The sequence below is a fragment of the Zonotrichia leucophrys genome, chromosome 3, assembly GCF_028769735.1.
Source record: "Zonotrichia leucophrys gambelii isolate GWCS_2022_RI chromosome 3, RI_Zleu_2.0, whole genome shotgun sequence".
Taxonomy (NCBI): Eukaryota; Metazoa; Chordata; class Aves; order Passeriformes; family Passerellidae; genus Zonotrichia; species Zonotrichia leucophrys.
The window spans coordinates 18,730,719-18,748,695 of record NC_088172.1 but is presented as its reverse complement, the minus strand read 5'-3'; the positions used below and the strand labels follow the sequence as shown (position 1 = coordinate 18,748,695).

Here is a 17,977-nt window from a genome sequence, read left to right as displayed (position 1 = left end):
ATGGAGCAGTAGTTCAGCCTAAAACAGGGCTCAATTTCTTTGTAATTGCTTCTGGCATTCCTGAATGTAAAATTCACTGCCAGTTCTAGGCTGAGGGTTTTTCATCTTGAGTACTGTCTAATAACAATATTTTATTTGGGAATGCAGAAGAATCCAACATGTGACCAATGCAGGCTCACTTAAGGAGCCAGAGTTGGCCACAGCTCTATAATAGTCTGTAATTGCTGTGCTGAATTTGATAATAAAATGCCAAAATAAAAGAAATGTATATTAAAATGAGTTCACCATGTGTCCAAGTCAGCTAAGTACATTGTCTTAGAGCTGTTCAAGAAGAGAGTGTTAGCCAAAGTACATTAGCCAAGCCCTTTGCAAATGATAAAAAGAATATGGAGATAATTCGTTCCCAAAACTGCATGGCTGAGTGGAAACAAAGAGAAGACTTCGTGTTCCTTTTCCTCTTAGACTATTCATACAATAGTACAAAACCATATTGTGTTAATTCTGGAAAACAAATAGCTGGAAATTGCAGTACTACAAGAAGATTTATACATCCTGTTTATCAAAGTGTTCAAAATTTAATGAAAAACTCTTGGCATATTTTAATGTAGAAGGAAGTTAGAATATTTCAAATACTAAAATTATGCTGGGTGTTATTGTAAGTTGATAACTCAAGCGCAATATATTCAGTTTCAACATGTAATTTTAGTATTAGCTAGCCCTAAGTACTCTGACATAGGAACTTAGCTTGGAAGCACTGCATTATGTGTTTGACTTTTTTGTCCTATAGGCACCCACTTCCTAACATCCTTGATTATTAAGCTTTATTTTAAAAATGTACACTTTAAGTTGCATTGCTTCTCTGTGTTGGTAACTCCAGAACCTCATGGGTATCTTCCAGAGAGTAGGGAACCTGGGAACTCTACTGATGTTCAGCAAACTTGATAGTCCTGATTTCCCCTATTAAGGAAGCTGTCAGGAGTACCAATTCTGTTAAGCACTATGGCTAAAGGGACTATTTCATTTGCTAGACATATCACAACGTTTTGAGTGTTTATTTCAATTTAATTACATATGTATATGTATACATGTATGTATATATGTATTTACACAAATATAGTAAAATTCTGGGAAAAATCCAGAAGCTGCAGTTTCAATCTACCAATTTCAGGCTGGGACTGGAAGACCATGTGGAGAGGGAAGCTTTAGAAACATTTAAAATGTGTTTAATAACCCCTGCAGTAGACAAATGAAAGCTCAATTTAACATACTGATCCTTTATAGGGTGGGGTAATTACAGTGTATGAATGAAGCTGAGTAGGAATGCTGATCTGAATCCAGTCCAATCCCTGTGACCACCTGTTTGCTTTAAGTTTTACTCTCTCTTTCCAATAGAATAGCAGCCAGAGGCATGAGAGTCATTGTTTCATTCTTAAAGGGGTGGCTACTCCAGCTAAGAACGATCTCCCCCTGTCCTGAAGTCCATGATGGGACCATAGGACCCTTTTCTCCCCCTCTGCTTGGCAGTAAGAGTTTCAGCTGTCCCGGTCAGGCAGGACCACAGACTGATTGATGTTTGCATTCAAGGAGCCTGGAACTCACTTGATAAATGAATAGTATCTTTAGCCAGCCCTCCTCCTTCTTGCTGCTGGGATTGTCAAACAGCTTTAAAGCTTTTCTTTGGCTTGAGAAGTTAAGCAGAGTCATGTTTCTTAGGGAAAAGTTCTGCAAAGGGCTTTGCCCTGGGTGGAGGAGGGACAGGTTTCCTTTGATGTTTAGCAGCTGGCACTTTCCAGGTGGCTAAACTTCAAAGGCAAGTGTTAGGATCTTCCTCCAACCTGGTCCTCAGTTCTTTGTAGATAGCTAGGCTCATTTAATGTTTTACTTTACTTGGAATGCTAAATTGGAAGTCATAAACTCCAGATGGCCTTTTAAATATGTACCGTCCTTCCACCTGAAAGGGGCCCGGCTGCCGGCGGAGCCCTGACGAGGCAGGTGGCACCTCCTCCTGAGCAGAAAGAATGTTCTTTCAGTTCTGACCTCCTGTGATCCCAGCAAGTCACGTTACTCCAGTTGCTCTCTAATCTCTCCACCTGTGGAGCATGCATGCCAATACTTCCCTGGCTAGCAGGGTTGCTGTGAGGCTGCATTTTCTGGAATGCACAGCAAGTTTGATATCATCAATCAACATATAATCTCAGGTTAATGCCAGTTATAATAAACCGGCCCCAAATGGTCTGGCTACCCCAGGGACATTGACAAGAGTTAGTAGCTGCAGCTGCTAGTTAGGAGGTGGTAAGTTGGTTTGCTACAGGATCTTTCTTAGAGCAAGTAAGAAGTTAAATGCTACTAATCTGAATTTTTTGAACTCTGATGTATCAAAACTATCAAATGTCAGTGGCAGCATCTCTATTACCTTTGCTGGCAATTAACATTGGCTGGATTTTGCTGTAGCAGGTTTCCATCTCCTTCACACTGAAGGTTTTCTGGGTGTACCAGCAGGCACTTTCAGGTCCAATGGCAAGTGTGAGACTACCTGAGTCTGCATTTGAGAGTGAGCCTGGAATTTACATTATGGTGTTCTCTTCCCTGCTATGAGAGTTGTGGGGCAAGTCTTTGTCTATCTTTGCCTGAACAAGCTCTGAAATTCTCCTGGCATGCTCTTCTTTGATAGGGTCCACACTCTCAGTCACTTTAGCAGGCAGAAAATAATTTTGACGCACCAGTTTTGATCTCATGCAATTATTTTTTTTGTTTCTTTTTTTTTCCCCTCCTTTTTTTCTTTTCTTTTTTTTTTTAATTTAAAAAGCAATCAATACAGAATTTCACTTGCAGATCTTATCATTCTGAAACATTTGGAAATTCTAGAAATTAAAATAAAATTTCCTTCTTTATCCAAGATGCAATGCTTAGTATTACCTTGCAATTTAACTGTTCATGGGGTGCAGTTTCTCTTCTGCTATGTGTTGTTACTGTCCAAAAAGTTCTTTCCTTTTCTGAGGCCATCCACAGACGTTAAGTTGTAATTAATACCAACAATTGGTAATAGCAAACTACATTTAATGTTACAAAATAGAAGACAAGTTTTCAGGCAGTGCACATTCTGGTGTAAACTACTGATGGAGCTTAAGATGCAACATTCTTAAAACTCAATACAGGCACAGCACTTCTAAGATATTTACTCTAAGCAAATAACATTCATAAGTTGTCTTTTGAAAAGAGATACATGGGAAATTAGAACACAACACTACCAAACTTTTTATTGTTAAATCTGAGTTAAAAACCATCTTGGAGATTTCCTAGGTTTAAAACACTTGAATGTACTGATTCTATTTTTAAAATTTAATCATAATAATTAATTACTGCATCTTAGTCAGATATATTCTGCCACCAACGAGTGATATATGGAATGTGTGTCTCTCCTCCCATCAGTGTCCTCTGTGCTGTAGTTTGCAGTTGCAGTCTTTGTACGTGAGGGATTGTGTAGTTTACTCAGGGGTACGTAGTAGCCTTTGCAGAATTAAACTAATGACAGACATCCTTTCAATATGTCAAGGATGAGGTAGGTTGACTGATTACTTACCTATTTTTAGATAGAAAAAATTTTCACTTATAGATAACATTTCATTTTTAGATAAAAAAATTAATCCATTCCTGTTTTAACAAAAAGTAAAACTTCTTAAGACTCCATACATAAAGTAATAATATGATAAGAAATCTGTAGTGTGATATAGGAGATCCTTGAGATAAAAAGTATGTTTCTGATAGAGTGTATCTAGAAGAGATTGAAAAACCAATCTTGACCATAATATTATTTGGCACATCTTCCTGTTATGTTGAAAAATACATGCATATCTATATGAATAATTTTTCTTAAGGTGATTTTGAAATGTATATTTAAATGCACCTTTCCTATTTGAATTCTCTTTCCAGCTGAGGTGTACCCCAAGATGTATCACACATGCTTTTTTCTGGTGACATACATGGCACCACTGTGTCTTATGGTGTTGGCCTATTTGCAAATATTCCGGAAGCTGTGGTGTCGCCAGGTAAGGCGCTCGGCACTGCCTCTGCTTAACTGCTCTCACAGCTTTGTGCAGATTCCCATGTACAACCTCTGCCTGTGTAAACTCCAGTTTGTCACTTGGGACTTTGATTTTTCCATCCATGCAGGTATACAGCCACCTTGGGGAGGCATTGAGATGTAATGAAAAACGAAGGCAGTCAAAGTAAACAGCTTTCATGTGTCTGTGAAGGGCTTTGTCTTAGAGAGAAAGAAAGCAAAAGGCATCAGAAAAATTGATTATAGGTAGAAGGAAAATGTCTCTCACTTGAATGTACTGATTGTATCTAAAATTCTTGCCAAAATAAGATGACCTTATTTATACTGTTAAAATCTCCTGTAGCAGTCAAATTTAAGATTGACCTTCTCATTTTGTTAGTTTTATTTTTATTTTTCTTACTCAGGTTGATGGCAGGTCCAATCTGAACAAAATTTAAACTAAAAGGTCCAGCTATCAGTACTGGGAGACTGGAATTTCCTGATGTAAAGCTGGCTGTTACCAAAAACATTTGCTGTGAATTGATATAAAAATAATTGACACAATTTCTAATGTGAACACCTTTTTTTTTTCAAGATTCAAATAAAAATACAGGAAAGAAAACAAGAACACTAAACAAAACAAAAAAACCATCAAGCAGACAAACAGACAAAGAACATTTGAATTTAAGTGGCAAAATGATGAATGTTTTTTTCAAGAATCTTTAAAAAAATTGGTTTTTGTGTGTGAACTGTCATTTATCATGCACCTGTCTGTGGTGTCTCTGATGTCTTCTGCTTTGTCCAGGATTTATCTATAGCTGTAGTCCACCACCAGCTGCCCTGTCATTCTGAAAAGGACAAAATACCCATCCTGTTGAAGAAATAATGCAAGATATTCCATTTCAAGTGGCTCTAACATAGTTCATATTTCCATTAACATATGGGCATGAATCACTTCTCTCTCACCAGCATGTTTGATCCCATTCAATTCTGAGGCTGTCCTGGGCAGGGGATAATACCTGCCCCATCAGGAGCATTTTTCATGCAGTTCATAATGATTAATCGGAGAAACCACAAATAGACTTTGTATTTCTAAATATGCATATGATAAAATTAAAAACCAAATCTTATACTGACAGAATATATCTCTCACAAGTAACTCATACACAGGAAATACCAAATCCACTTTAAGGCTTTTTGATATTGTCCATAAGTCATAAGAGCAATTTTTGTCACTTCTAATCAGATTAGGTTAAACCAGAATTGCTGTTTATCCTGCTTGTCAGCTTTAAATTATTATTTTTGCTTTTAATTTCTTAGGTTGATAAGATTAAATAACAAGATGACTTGGAGATTAAATTTAACCTTTACAGTTTGAGGGGACTCTTCTCCAGAGCAAAGGATTTCTTGCTTAGTTTTAAGTCCAGTCTAAACATAGTTTATATGCTCTGCCTTGCTGAATCTGTCCTGTACCACCCAATGGCTTTATCACCTTAATCCTTCTCAACCTTCTCTTCTTTACACTCTGCCTACCCTCTCAAGCTCTGCATTAACTAAGTTAATGCAAAGCAGTTGTTCTTAACCTACACATAGCTGAAATTGCTGCCTCAGATGCAGAGCAGAAGTTGAATAACTGAAAACCAACCTTTTTTTTGGTTTCCCCACATTCACTCCCAGTTGTTTTAGCTGGTCTGTTTGTTCTTCAGGTTTCTTCTCCCTGTTCATGTTGCACACTGGCAAGGTTAGGATGATCCTTTTTTTTCAGTGACAAAAAGAGAAATTCTACTGCAGGCTTAGTGCTGTCAGTGGTGCCAAATTACAGCTGTCTCTCTGCCTGGCCTAGATGATAGCACTACGTATAAGAGGCTGCACTAAGTGAAATTAAAACCACTGCACATCTATTATCAGCTATGACTTTGCTGCAGGCATCAGGCACTTTTGTAGGTGCAGCAGGTGTGCTGTAATCAGTCATGTAGCACAAATTAATGAAGTGCTCCAGATGTGTTCTTTGGTAACAGTTTCAATAAAAAATCATGCTGTTTACCAGAAATTCAGTTAAATATGGTGATCTTACTGCAAGGTACAATGAGCCTTTCAGATGTACATGACAGAAAAAACAACTAATAGTAGATCCTTTCTATACCCTATATTTTTTATATTATTTTTTAAAATGTAATTTGTTGTGCATGCAAATTTTCAAATGAAAAAGAGAAGACTGAATTACAAGTTATCTTTGCCATACTTTGTGTAATAGCTCTTAAAATTTCTGATTGTATAAATGAAGCAGATCTTTGAATTACCGACTCACTTTTATCAAGACAAGTACAATCATGCAAAAAATAATATAGATTTTGAGTAATTAATTTTAATTATTAGTAAGTAGGTAGTAATTTAGAAGTCTATGTTCTTGTGTGGATTTTAAGTTGATTAAAAATGGCTTCTGTACAAACAGAACTGAATATGATGAAAATGTTGATACATAATTTGTAATATCAAGTTCCTAGTATGCTTCAATTTCCTCATGTCTGAATTCATTATCACTAAAGCACATTTGAATTAATAATTAGGAACTTTATCCATTTTCTTTTTGGTAGTTGAAATATACCCTCCCAATCTTTGCAAGTCGATACTACATTTGAGAAATTTTCCTTGGTTGTAAGCCCCTTGATAACTATCTGAGGGGTAGAGGAAAGATGCATAAGAAAGTAATACTCTAAATTTTAGTACTTGTATATTCACAGCTAATAGGTTTTTCATAAAATGTTGGAATTACACAAATGCTTCAAAGTTATCTCTCTGACTGATTAATTACCAACAAGCAAATATATGCATTATGCTCCCATGTGTAAACTTGTGTATATTTGTTTACATAAAGAATCATAGAAACATTTATTTTGAAAAAGGCCCTTAAGGACATTAAATTCAACCATAACAACCATTGAATTCAAGCATAACAACCATAACACTGCCAAGTTCACCACTAAACCATGTCCCAAAGTGCCACCTCTGCTTATCTTTTAAATATCTCCAGGAGTGGTCTGGCAGCCTGTTCCAAGGCTTGACTATCCTTTCTGTGAAGAAATTTTTCCTTATATCCAATCTAAACCTCCCCTGGCTTAACCTGAGACAATTTCCTTTCATTCTATCACTTCTCTGCTACACCCCACAGCCAAGTAGGGCAAATCCCTTGCAATAGTACAGATGTGCAATTGTCAAGCTGGTAATTAATGATTTCAGCTGTGTGAGTGGGAATCCAGAGTAGAAGTGTAAGGGTCTGAGTTGTTTTAAATCCATGGATACATTAGTAAAAACTAAATGTTAGAATTTATTCCCAGTTTTGCTTAATGGATTTTCTGCTCACTAGATGGCAACTTTACCAAAATGTTCCAATAGTTGTAAATCATGTTTGGTGTGTACATAAATGCTGAACTAAGAGCTTGTCTGAAGATATTCCCACACAACTCCCACCCCAGACAACAAAAAACAAAACCAAAAACCAACAAAAAAACCCCCACCCAACCCCACAAAACCAAAACATAGTAGGTTTTCTAGAACAATTCTGAATGTGCATGCTTTTTATCTTACTTTTATCTTTCTTAAATAAATACTAAATTTTCATAATTTTCTGGTCCGTCTGTCTGCATAAGACCAGGTTAAAAAAAAAAGTTACAGTAGACAATGTGAACTTTTCAGATACTTTTGAAGTTGAAATATTTCTCATGAGCTTAGTCGCCCTACACACAATTGTACTACACATAAATAAAACTGTATTTCTAGCCAAAAGGTTTTCACACTGTATGACATTAAAAATATTATAAATGTAATTGTAATAGAGTTCTCTCAGATAGTCCTTAACATCTGCAGTCTTTCACATTTTGCTGCAGGCAGAAAGTAATTTAGAAGAACTGAAGCAAAATGGTTTTACTTGGCTTGTCTTATGTGAGGGCACAGGAAACCAAAAACCATTTTTTTTAATAGCATGGTCCTACATGTAACTCATTGCATGTCTTTGACTAATCTAATTCTTCCTGTGTCTTGGCAGGACAAGTTGATTTCCATGATTTCCCTCAATTTAGAAGAACTTTGCAGAGAGATCCACACTTCAGCTGTGATTATTTCTTTAGCTACTTCACTGTCATATGGGTTGCATGTATGGAAGTTTTATGGCACTTAAAGCTATGCAGACTTTAAATCCTTGTTTTCCAGTACTGAAAAACTGTATGGTATCTTAGCAGCATATTAGTGGGGAAAACTACTCTGCTATACAACAAAACATTTAATGTAGAACTTTAAAGCAACATAATTGCAGCAATAGGGTTGGTTATGTTGATAGTCTGAAGATGCAGGCAAGGCAAGGTATGTGGGAAGTAAAGAAAACTTGAGGGCATCAGTTGATATCTGTGTATAAAACACAATTTTTTATGCAGTCCCTCTTGTGTGCCTCAAATTCAGTTTGTTTCCTGCAGCTACATCAATTAAATTAATTTAAAAATCCTTTTTTTCCCTGTGAGCTTACACTGTGTATGTTGAGGTGTCTATTTTTCTTGTTATATCTGCCGACAAAATTGGTTTATTAAAATGTTTCTCAAAATGCCCTATTCTGTTTGCCTTAGATCCCAGGAACTTCTTCTGTTGTTCAGAAGAAATGGAAACCTCAGCAGCCTTCAGCACAGCCCCGAGGGCTGGGACAATCAACAAAGTCAAAGATTAGTGCTGTGGCAGCTGAAATAAAACAGATTCGTGCCAGAAGGAAAACAGCACGTATGCTAATGGTCGTCCTTCTGGTTTTTGCACTTTGCTACCTACCAATTAGCATCCTTAATGTCTTGAAAAGGTAAAGTTTATCTCAAAATATAAACACTTGGTAAAGCTTTCTGTCTAAAACCAGAATTCTCTGTTACAAGATTCCTTTTATTCTGACAGATACTATTGAAGGATAAGCTTACTTATTTCATGATAAAGAAGTGGAAAATAAGCATAGTATTGCGAGAAAATAATATATATAACACATATATGTTTATATATATATATATAACCTATCCATAGTACTTAAACTAGAGGCCAGATTGTGGAACTCTTATTAACAAGATCTTCCTCATGAAAATGATCCAACCTATCTCCTCTTCAAACCTCATCATTTATGTGGAATTGCAGCTTGTTTGCTGTAAATGCCCCCATGGAAGTGCAATCACCTAAAGCAGCAACTGAAGGTTAGCAGCGGAGTGCAGTGTTGTGGCTTGGCTCTAAGGGCTGTGAAATGCTGACTTCAAACCTAAGCTATTCATGTACAGTTTTGAGACCTTAGACTAACCCTTCCATTGGTCTTATGAAGCTGTATTTTAACTTTTTATCTTTTTCTCTCTGTGCTTTTCGTATGTGATTGTGTACACTCTTGGTATTTGTACAGTGCCTGACAGACTGAGGCTTTGGTAAAGTTACACCTCATGAGTCCCCTGGAATACCAATAAATAATGGCACACAGCCAGAAGATTTGAATATCTTAAAAAAAATGAGCACGTTATTAGTGTTTTTTTTCTAATTGGAGTGTTATTGGAACATTTTAGTTTTTAAGGGAGATTTTCAAGGTTTACATACATCCTACTCAATTCTAGCTCTTCCCTGAGGCCTAATTTAAATACTTTTCATTCTCAAGTCCCTTTGTAGGAAATTTAGAGAGAAAACTATTTCCAGAAGATGGTTCGTGGCTCCCACAACATGAAAAAGAGGAAATACACAGGCTACATCAACAATATCAGAGTAGGCCCAGGCTTAGATTTTCATATGAATGTCAGAAGTAATGCGTAAAGAGTCTGGGAGATGCAGATTTCTCTGGGGGGCAGAAACTGCTACAGTAGCCTCAGGTTTGGGGCCAGTTCAGTACCTTTTCAATTCCAGAGATATTTGGAGAGTGGCCTAGAGAGTGTCTTGGAGAGTGGGCCTAGAGCCAGGAAGATCAGTGACATAAGTACATCAAAAGCAACTTTTCCTATCTTTTCTTGGCTTATGTTACACCAGATGACTTTAATTACTTGGCAGAAAACTTGTGCATCTTCACCATGGTAAAGTCTCAGTTGTGCCAAACCACCAAGACAGGAGGCTGAGGGCTGGGGAGAGTATTTCTTTCTCTCAAGTAAGAGAGCACTGCTGAATCAGCCTTTTTTTGGTACTGCAAATAGGTCATCAGAGATAATATCAGGCTAGAAGCTGTAAAATTTTTTAAGACGAATTCCAATTTTGCCATCTTTCAGGTTTGCTTTTCTCTTTCTGTAGGGTATTGGGGATGTTTAATCATGCTGATGACAGAGAAACTGTATATGCCTGGTTCACATTCTCACACTGGCTTGTATACGCAAACAGTGCTGCCAATCCTATTATTTATAACTTCCTCAGTGGTAAGTTACTGTTACCTAGAATTCAAGTTTAATGTGTAATTTGAATGTAATGAACCATAGCAAAAATTAATGACTCAGCTCAGCTCCTCCAGTGGGAGCTAGATCCTCTTCCTAGAAGAAGTTGCCTGAAGTATCCCATTACCCTCAGCTGTCTACCAAAAAGTAACCTGGAGTGTGCCAGGGCCTGAGTCCAAGTGCTAGAGTGTGACATTAATGTGGCAGAGAAGTTCCTGGCATGACTTTGATCTGAAACAATTACCATTCCTCTAAAGACTCTTGGATGCTCTCTGGCAGGTAGCACAGTCTGGGGGCTGTCCCCAGCTGGCGTGTTATATCCAAGTCTTGGGATTTGGAGGCTGTGAGTCTTTAATAGTACCTGCATGGCCAGACTGTGCCAAGTAGGGTCAACCTCAAAAACCAGCTGTTTACTTGCTAGTATAGATTTCTCACAGTTTGTATTTGTGTCATTTGGCTTGGAGAGCAGAATGAGGACCTGACCTGGTAGTATTGCAGCTAAATACAGGGAGGCAAAACTCTATTGATCCTCACTACGTATTGGCCCACTATAGTTTTTTTGTGGTGTGTAGTATGATAATGATCTGAGCAATTTCCTCTGAGCCCCAAAAGCATGGAATTGTCAAACATTGTGAATCTTCTTTAAAAATCTATTAATGATAAAACAAAAATTAGCCATGCTCTCTCATTTCACATATCAAGTAAAGATACAATCATTCAAGCCTATATTTGCTCAATTATTTTTATGTTACATACATAAATGATCAGCGGACTATCTATGAGGTGGTGTCATTAATCATTCTAGTTTGTCCATTCTGTCCAGCCAAGAATAATTCTGTCTTCACATCACACCTCACATGTCTTCTTAGAAAGGTTGTCTTTTTTCTGTCTTTCTCCAAGGTGATTAAACTGTGATTTTCTCCTTTTGCATTAGAAGAGCATCTGGGTGGTTCACATTAATTTTGCTTTAGATAACTCCTTTATATCCTAATCTATAAAGTTTGATGAAATGCAGTTTATAGTACAATTTTTTCATGAGTCATTTTTGTGGTTGACAGGGAAATTTAGAGAAGAATTTAAAGCAGCATTTTCCTGTTGCATCTTTGGCATTCGCAGCCACCATGACGAACGGTTCAACAGAGGTCGTGCCAGTACAGAGAGTCGGAAATCCTTGACCACCCAGATCAGCAATTTTGATAACGTTTCAAAACTTTCAGAACACGTTGTATTGACCAACATAAACACAATTCCATCAAATGGTACTGCATCTATTACTCACTATTAGTATACTGGTCCCTATGCTTTTTGATCCCATAGAAGTAAGTTCTAATTCTGCATCTATCAATATTGGGATCTGAGCACAAGGAGAGAAGGGTGTTAAAATTAAGAACTGACTTAATTTTAAGAAGAAAAGAAAATTAAAATAAATATTTTATAGAATATGCCATAACTTTGATTATATAATGAGGGAAGAAAATTTCTCACATTTATTTCAAGTCATGTTGCAGATAGCTAGGGAGCAAAGCAGTCATGTTTTATACAAATATTTTCTTTGGATACCTACTTCTTTTAGACTCCTAAGTAAATAAGGAACAAGTATCTGAGAGTATGAAAATTATTTTTTCCTATCATTGGACTGTGTATATAAACAGCTCTCATCTAATTAGCTGAAGTTGTGGTATATTTTATAACAAATGTTTTAATCAAAACTGAGTGTAGAGATTGAACTACCATTAATGTCTTTTACTATTTCAAAGTATCTGCTTAGCATGCATTCTGGTGTGAGTTAGGCTGATCAAAAGAGCAATTAATATTCATTTATTTTCCAAAATTTTTGTTCTTTTTCATGGTAGGCTATTGAATGTGTCCAGGAACAGCTGGGAAGCCACTTTTCACTTAATGTAGAAGGAATGGGGTTTTTCACCTGAATTCAGTAGCATTGCCATTCCTTTATGTACAGCACAAGCAGAGTTACAAATGTGAAACTCATATGACAGTGTGGCTATAAATTATATTTTACCCTTTGTTTCTGATTTATTCTCTTCTCTCTGTCCTCTGCTCATGGCAGGGGAGTTAGACTAGATTGTCTTTAAATGTCTCTTCAAACCCAAACTATCAGTGATTCCATGACTGATTCATAAACAGGAAGCCATGGTGCACTGCTGGTCAGAAAGGCACCTGGATAAGGAACCACAGGGCATAATAATAAGTAGTAGAACACATTAAAATGTTGAAAAGTTAAAAAATCTAGATTTATGCCTTAGAAATGCCCTTAGTCTTCTGTCAAGAAGCTTTCACTTCAAATTTTCAAATGCAATTTGAAACATTTTCTGGAAGACCATTTTACTAATAGATAATCACCTGCATAGTGTTCAGAGAGAGATAATCAGAGAGTCAGTTAGCCAGCCACCTGATACAAGCAGTGAAATAATTTAAAATCTTTATTTTATCTACAGATATCCCAGCTATGCTCAGCCCATTGAAGTCAGCGGAACTGCATCTCCACATACCTGGGATGAACGTGACTTCAAACATAGATGAAGCCATGAGGGTTTCTGCAGAAGACGCTGTCAAAGCAGAGAATGCAGAGTGGGATAAATTTGTCCCTAGCATAACTAAACTCACTTCGATGGAGTTACAGCAAGGATGACTTTGGCTCGATACACTACAACTGCCACAGAGTGTCACATGCTTTTAGCTGTGGTACAGACTACAACTGGACAAAGGGGTTCCTTCAAAATAACTGCCTATCCTCTTTTTTCTCAGTCTTACAGAAACCTACTTACCTCAGTATGAGCTAAAGAACGTCTTTACAATTCTTTTTAAGGATTGGATTGTATCATACTTTGTAAATATTGTAGATATTTATTTTTATATATTTTAGATGCTGTGAAATGTTCTAAAATGTATCATATAAAGAAATCTAAGTATTTGAAAGAAAGCTCAAGCACCATTTATTTATATCCTCTTTCTATAAATGATTGATTCATGTACAAAGAATGCTTACTTATGCACTAGTGATATTCTGGCATTACTTTGCACTTCTTTTTCTGCAAATCCACTTGTAGTAAGTTCTATGTTTCTTATGGAACTTTCACTTCAGCTTTGGGGAGAGTCCACATTACTTTTCTAAGTACAGACCTGCTTCTAAGATGTGAATCCAAAGTGCTGAAAGTCACATATTTTCATAAGATTACACTTAAACAGCCTTTTATTTTTTTCAGATTTGAGTGCCTAAAAAGTAACCATTTAAATAAAACTTATGTGATGCTCAAAGGTGCTATAGGCTCAAATTTTCTGCTCAGGCCAATAGGAATAACAAGTGTCAGCACCTCGGAAGGACTGGATATTTTAACTTTGGTAGCTCATTTTAGTCCGTGATGTGTACGTGTTGCTCCAGAAGATCTCTGAAAATCTTTAACGTAGGGAACATTAATTGTCTTTCATTTTCATGACTTCCCTCTCAACTGCCATTTATAAGTAAAGATACAATCATTTCTAGATCTATATAGCTATTTATGGCATAATCTCTCTGGCCTGGAGCTTCCTACTATGTATTGTATTTTTCTCCTTAAAGGATGAACATGGTGCATCAGTGGAGACTTAGTCTTCTAGAAGAATGTGGTCTATTGGTTAGAAAAAGGCTAATTATGAGAACCTGAGATACAATTTCCCTGTGGCACTATTCTTGCATTTCAGTCCAGATTTTTCAAAAGAATAGGTAAGATGAGAGGTGAGAGGGAGGACTTTTCTATTAAAAATTATTTGGCATAGGAAGAAGACAGTCTCATGTATTCAAATGTTTCTATAAAGCCAATTATTAATTGACCAGGTGTTATTTGATTACCTTTTGTAAATATTTTTCTAGGTTTTTCTTTGACCTAATGTCATGCAATGTATTATCTATCATAGCAACTATAGTTTTATGAAGTGCTCAATCACTTTATGCTTTAGCCTTCCCCAACAGCTGTTTTACTTGACATTGTTGCAATTCCTCCTAGTTCTCATTGCTGTTAAGTGAGAGAAAGGGATTTGCATTCATTTGGATATTAAAGTTTTCTATTTAAAGAGGAAAAGGAGAATACTCTTTTTTAATTAAAAAAATAAAGAAAAATATCTAAATGGACAGAATGTTTAAATATCAAATAAAATAATAGGATTTTCAATATTCGTGTGTGTAAGCTTCATTTTTAAGTATAGCTATTATATCAATGTTATTTTAAGACATTATTTTTCTTCGTCTCTTCTAAGAAAACTAAAACCCAAATAACTGTGGAAAGCACAGCAGGATTTGATTTCATAGCTATTGCAATTCCTTTACCATAAGAAGACTATTTTCAACCATGGAAAATGCAGAATTGTTAAAGAATGTTGAACAAGATATATATTTTTTCTATAAAATTTGAAATGATTTAACAAACACCTGCTGAATTGAAACATTACAGATACGGGGAAATAGAATTTCAATAGTCCTCTAAGCTTTTCTTTTGTTTAGTTGTAAGCAAATAAATAGTCATAAAGTTAAAAACTAGTATAGCAACCCAGCTGCAAAATAATTATCAGTAATCATTTATTTGAGACATAAAATATCTCAGCCCACGGTTGAAAAATGTCTATTATGCCCAAATTTGGGAGAGCTATATTTTTATTTCAGAAAATGTATTTTTGGCTTATCCTTGAAGAAAGAGAAAGAATGTAGAAAGCAAAGGTTATTTAAGGAAACTTGGACAGCATAAGAGGGGAGCATGTATACTTTTCAAACATAAAGGGTCACTGTGGAAGGCAGCAAAGTTTTTATGCCTTGTCAGGTGTGTTCCCCAGATCCCTGTGAGACAATCAGAGAGGAAAAGGACTCAGTACTCCTAACCTGGGCCAGCAAAGAAAGAACCAGAATATCGATGCTCATGGACAAATCCTAATTAGCATCTCTCTAAAGAGGGGGTGAATAACACCTGCTGACACAATTTGTATTCTTCTTGCTACTGCCTTAATGCCAGGGGGATAAATTGTGTTAGCTGAATTAGTTCTGAGGAAAGAACATCACTAAAGGTCAATGGCAGTTTTTGGAGGTGTTCTGTGCTGTGTTAGAAAGGGAGATTCTGGCCTTAATTTTGTCTTTGTAAGAGAAAGCATATCTTGATTCTCTTTTATATCTTTTCTTATTTTTACCTAGATCTCCAGAATTAAAATGTTCCAACATTTCTAGGAATTTCTTTTAACCACAACTTTAACTTAGCAGTACTTTTTCTGTGGAGAAGATAAATAAAATATGAGACATTCATTAGCAAATGATTCTGGGTTTTCTCTGGACAATTTCTACAGCACATCTTTCAGACACAAATTATACACTCAGATATTATATCAGATTTGAAATTCTAAGGAGAGCTAGAGAGCATTAACCAATTTTTGCCAGACGCTCTGGCCATCAAGCTAAATATTGGTGAAATATAGTTATCAAGAAAAATATCTGGTTATTTTTATGAAAAGATTTTTCATTCAAAATTAAATATTTTTGATGAAAATATTTCTATTCTTTTATTTCTTTAGTTTTTAAAATTTCAAGAAATACCTTTTTTTTAACTGAAATAATCACAAGGAGAAATAAACCCACTAGTGACCAATAGCCAGCAATGGAGATAGAAATAGCTGCGAGAAGAAAGTGTATAATGAATTAACATTTCTTATCAAGCATATAAATACTGAATGTTATCTAAAATCTGAGCCATAATTGGGCTTTGCTACCTCTAGCTGCTTTGTTATTCTAATATTTCCACTATTGAAAGGGAGATAAATGGAGAAATGGAGTTCTCATGCCATTGTTTCTGCTTGTCCACAGCAGCATTAAACATAGGGTTTAAATCACAGCATATTTGTTCCTGCAGATATGAGTTCTTGTGCCACCATCATTCTGGTGCTTTGTGTCTCAACATATTTCAGTCTTGAAGGTCTGATTTCCTGACCTGTTTCTCCTTTACTGTTGTCACTGTAGTGATAAGCTTGTGCCTTGCAGTCACAATGAATGCAAGATAATATCTCCCTATCCCCGCCTCCAAAACCACAATGTTTTTCCTTTTCTTCTGGATTAAATAGAGAAAACCATCTCATTCCCTGGTTTTAGCAAAATTATTAACCTGGAGAGTGTTTTATAGGATGGAGAATACACCAAACATTACTTTAAGTCAGCCCTCACTCAATGACGTATCATAACCTACTGCTGCATATTACAATGGTTCAAAGCAAAGGCAAATTTAGCTTTCCAATCTAGAATTTGTCTCACAGCTAAAATTACATTAATCTTTCAGGCTGTTCTTTCTACTTGACAATTAGGTTTTTCTGTGGCTGTTGGATATATTGGGTGAAGTAATATATTATTTATTGAACAATTAAAAAGCCCACAAACAAATATTTGGTAATTTTGTCATTAAGAGCTTACATAAATAATGCAGTTTAAAAAACTAGCTAAAAATAAGTGTAAAATAAAATAAAAAGCAAAATTACAGGCAAGATAGATTTTTCCTGAGCTAAGAAAAATAACCAAAATTTGGACTTTGGGTCAAGTTTTGCTTTGTCAGCAGGGACAAGATTTCAACCGCTATATCTGTCTCTCCAATAGCTAAGCTGAAAATTTTATAACATCTTTTTGTTTAGGCATTTACCCAATACAGTAAAATTACTGTATTTGCAATTACCAAATACAGTAAAAAATTTGTGAAAATAAGATTAATGAGTAGCATGGGGAAATCAGTAGGGATCTGTTTTTTCCTCCTCCTTCACTGCAAAAGCAAAGCACACACCCTGGAGCCAGCAGGTGTATGATTGCATCCTTTATGGCTGACTGCTCCATTGTTAAGTACCAAGTCAGCTGCTGACTCATGTGGCAAACTGGTTTTTGAGGTATTCTAGTGAAACACCTGAGGTTACTCTCATAGTCCAATCTGGGACCAGACTATAGATTAATTATTTGTTCCCTTGGTCTGCCATCCAACATATTTCATAAGTCTTCTCTCTCCTTAACTGATCAAGATTGTATTCCACATGGGAGATGAAAACAAATTCACTCCTAAAATTGGTTGAAAAGTGCTTACAGAAGGTGATAGGAAATAGCAACAGGCATTTCCCAAGGAGCTTATAGGCGGCAGCCAAAGACCTACTCTGTTGGTTTCTCTGGAGATCAAACGTGAGAGAACTAAGTGCGGAGGGAGTGCCATATCCCGTGGAAGATCCCGAAGAACTCCTGAGTGTGATCTGGACGCGGTCCGGCTCATCGTTTGTGGCAAGACAAGAAATGTACGCAGAATGTACGCAGAGGGTGTGCCAGTGGCAGCCAAGGCCGCTCCAGGAGGCGGGAAGCTTCGTTCCGTGCCCTGGCCGCAGGAGGTGGGCAGAGGCAGGAGCAGCGCTGTACGGGCGGGCGTCAGCGCTTCCCCCGCTCGGAGCGCCCGGAGCGGCGGGCGGGCCCGGCGGGCGCTGTCCCCGGGCCGGTGCTGAAGGGGCGGCCCCGCTCGGCTCCTGTGACCCCGCTCCGGCTCCT

At 36.8% G+C, this 17,977-nt stretch overlaps 1 protein-coding gene across 2 annotated transcripts in view; it reads left to right on the top strand.

Moving 5' to 3' along the window:
• HCRTR2 (hypocretin receptor 2) overlaps window positions 1–14,612 on the top strand; it is a 33,316-nt gene extending 18,704 nt beyond the window's left edge. For both annotated transcript variants that reach the window (XM_064710116.1, XM_064710117.1), the window contains exons 4-8: window positions 3,931–4,046; window positions 8,653–8,873; window positions 10,310–10,431; window positions 11,505–11,705; window positions 12,903–14,612. In XM_064710116.1, coding sequence (XP_064566186.1) covers window positions 3,931–4,046; window positions 8,653–8,873; window positions 10,310–10,431; window positions 11,505–11,705; window positions 12,903–13,096 — 854 coding nt within the window. In that variant the 3' untranslated portion in view covers window positions 13,097–14,612. The remainder of the gene's footprint in view (window positions 1–3,930; window positions 4,047–8,652; window positions 8,874–10,309; window positions 10,432–11,504; window positions 11,706–12,902) is intronic.
• The last annotated feature ends 3,365 nt before the right edge of the window (window positions 14,613–17,977 follow it).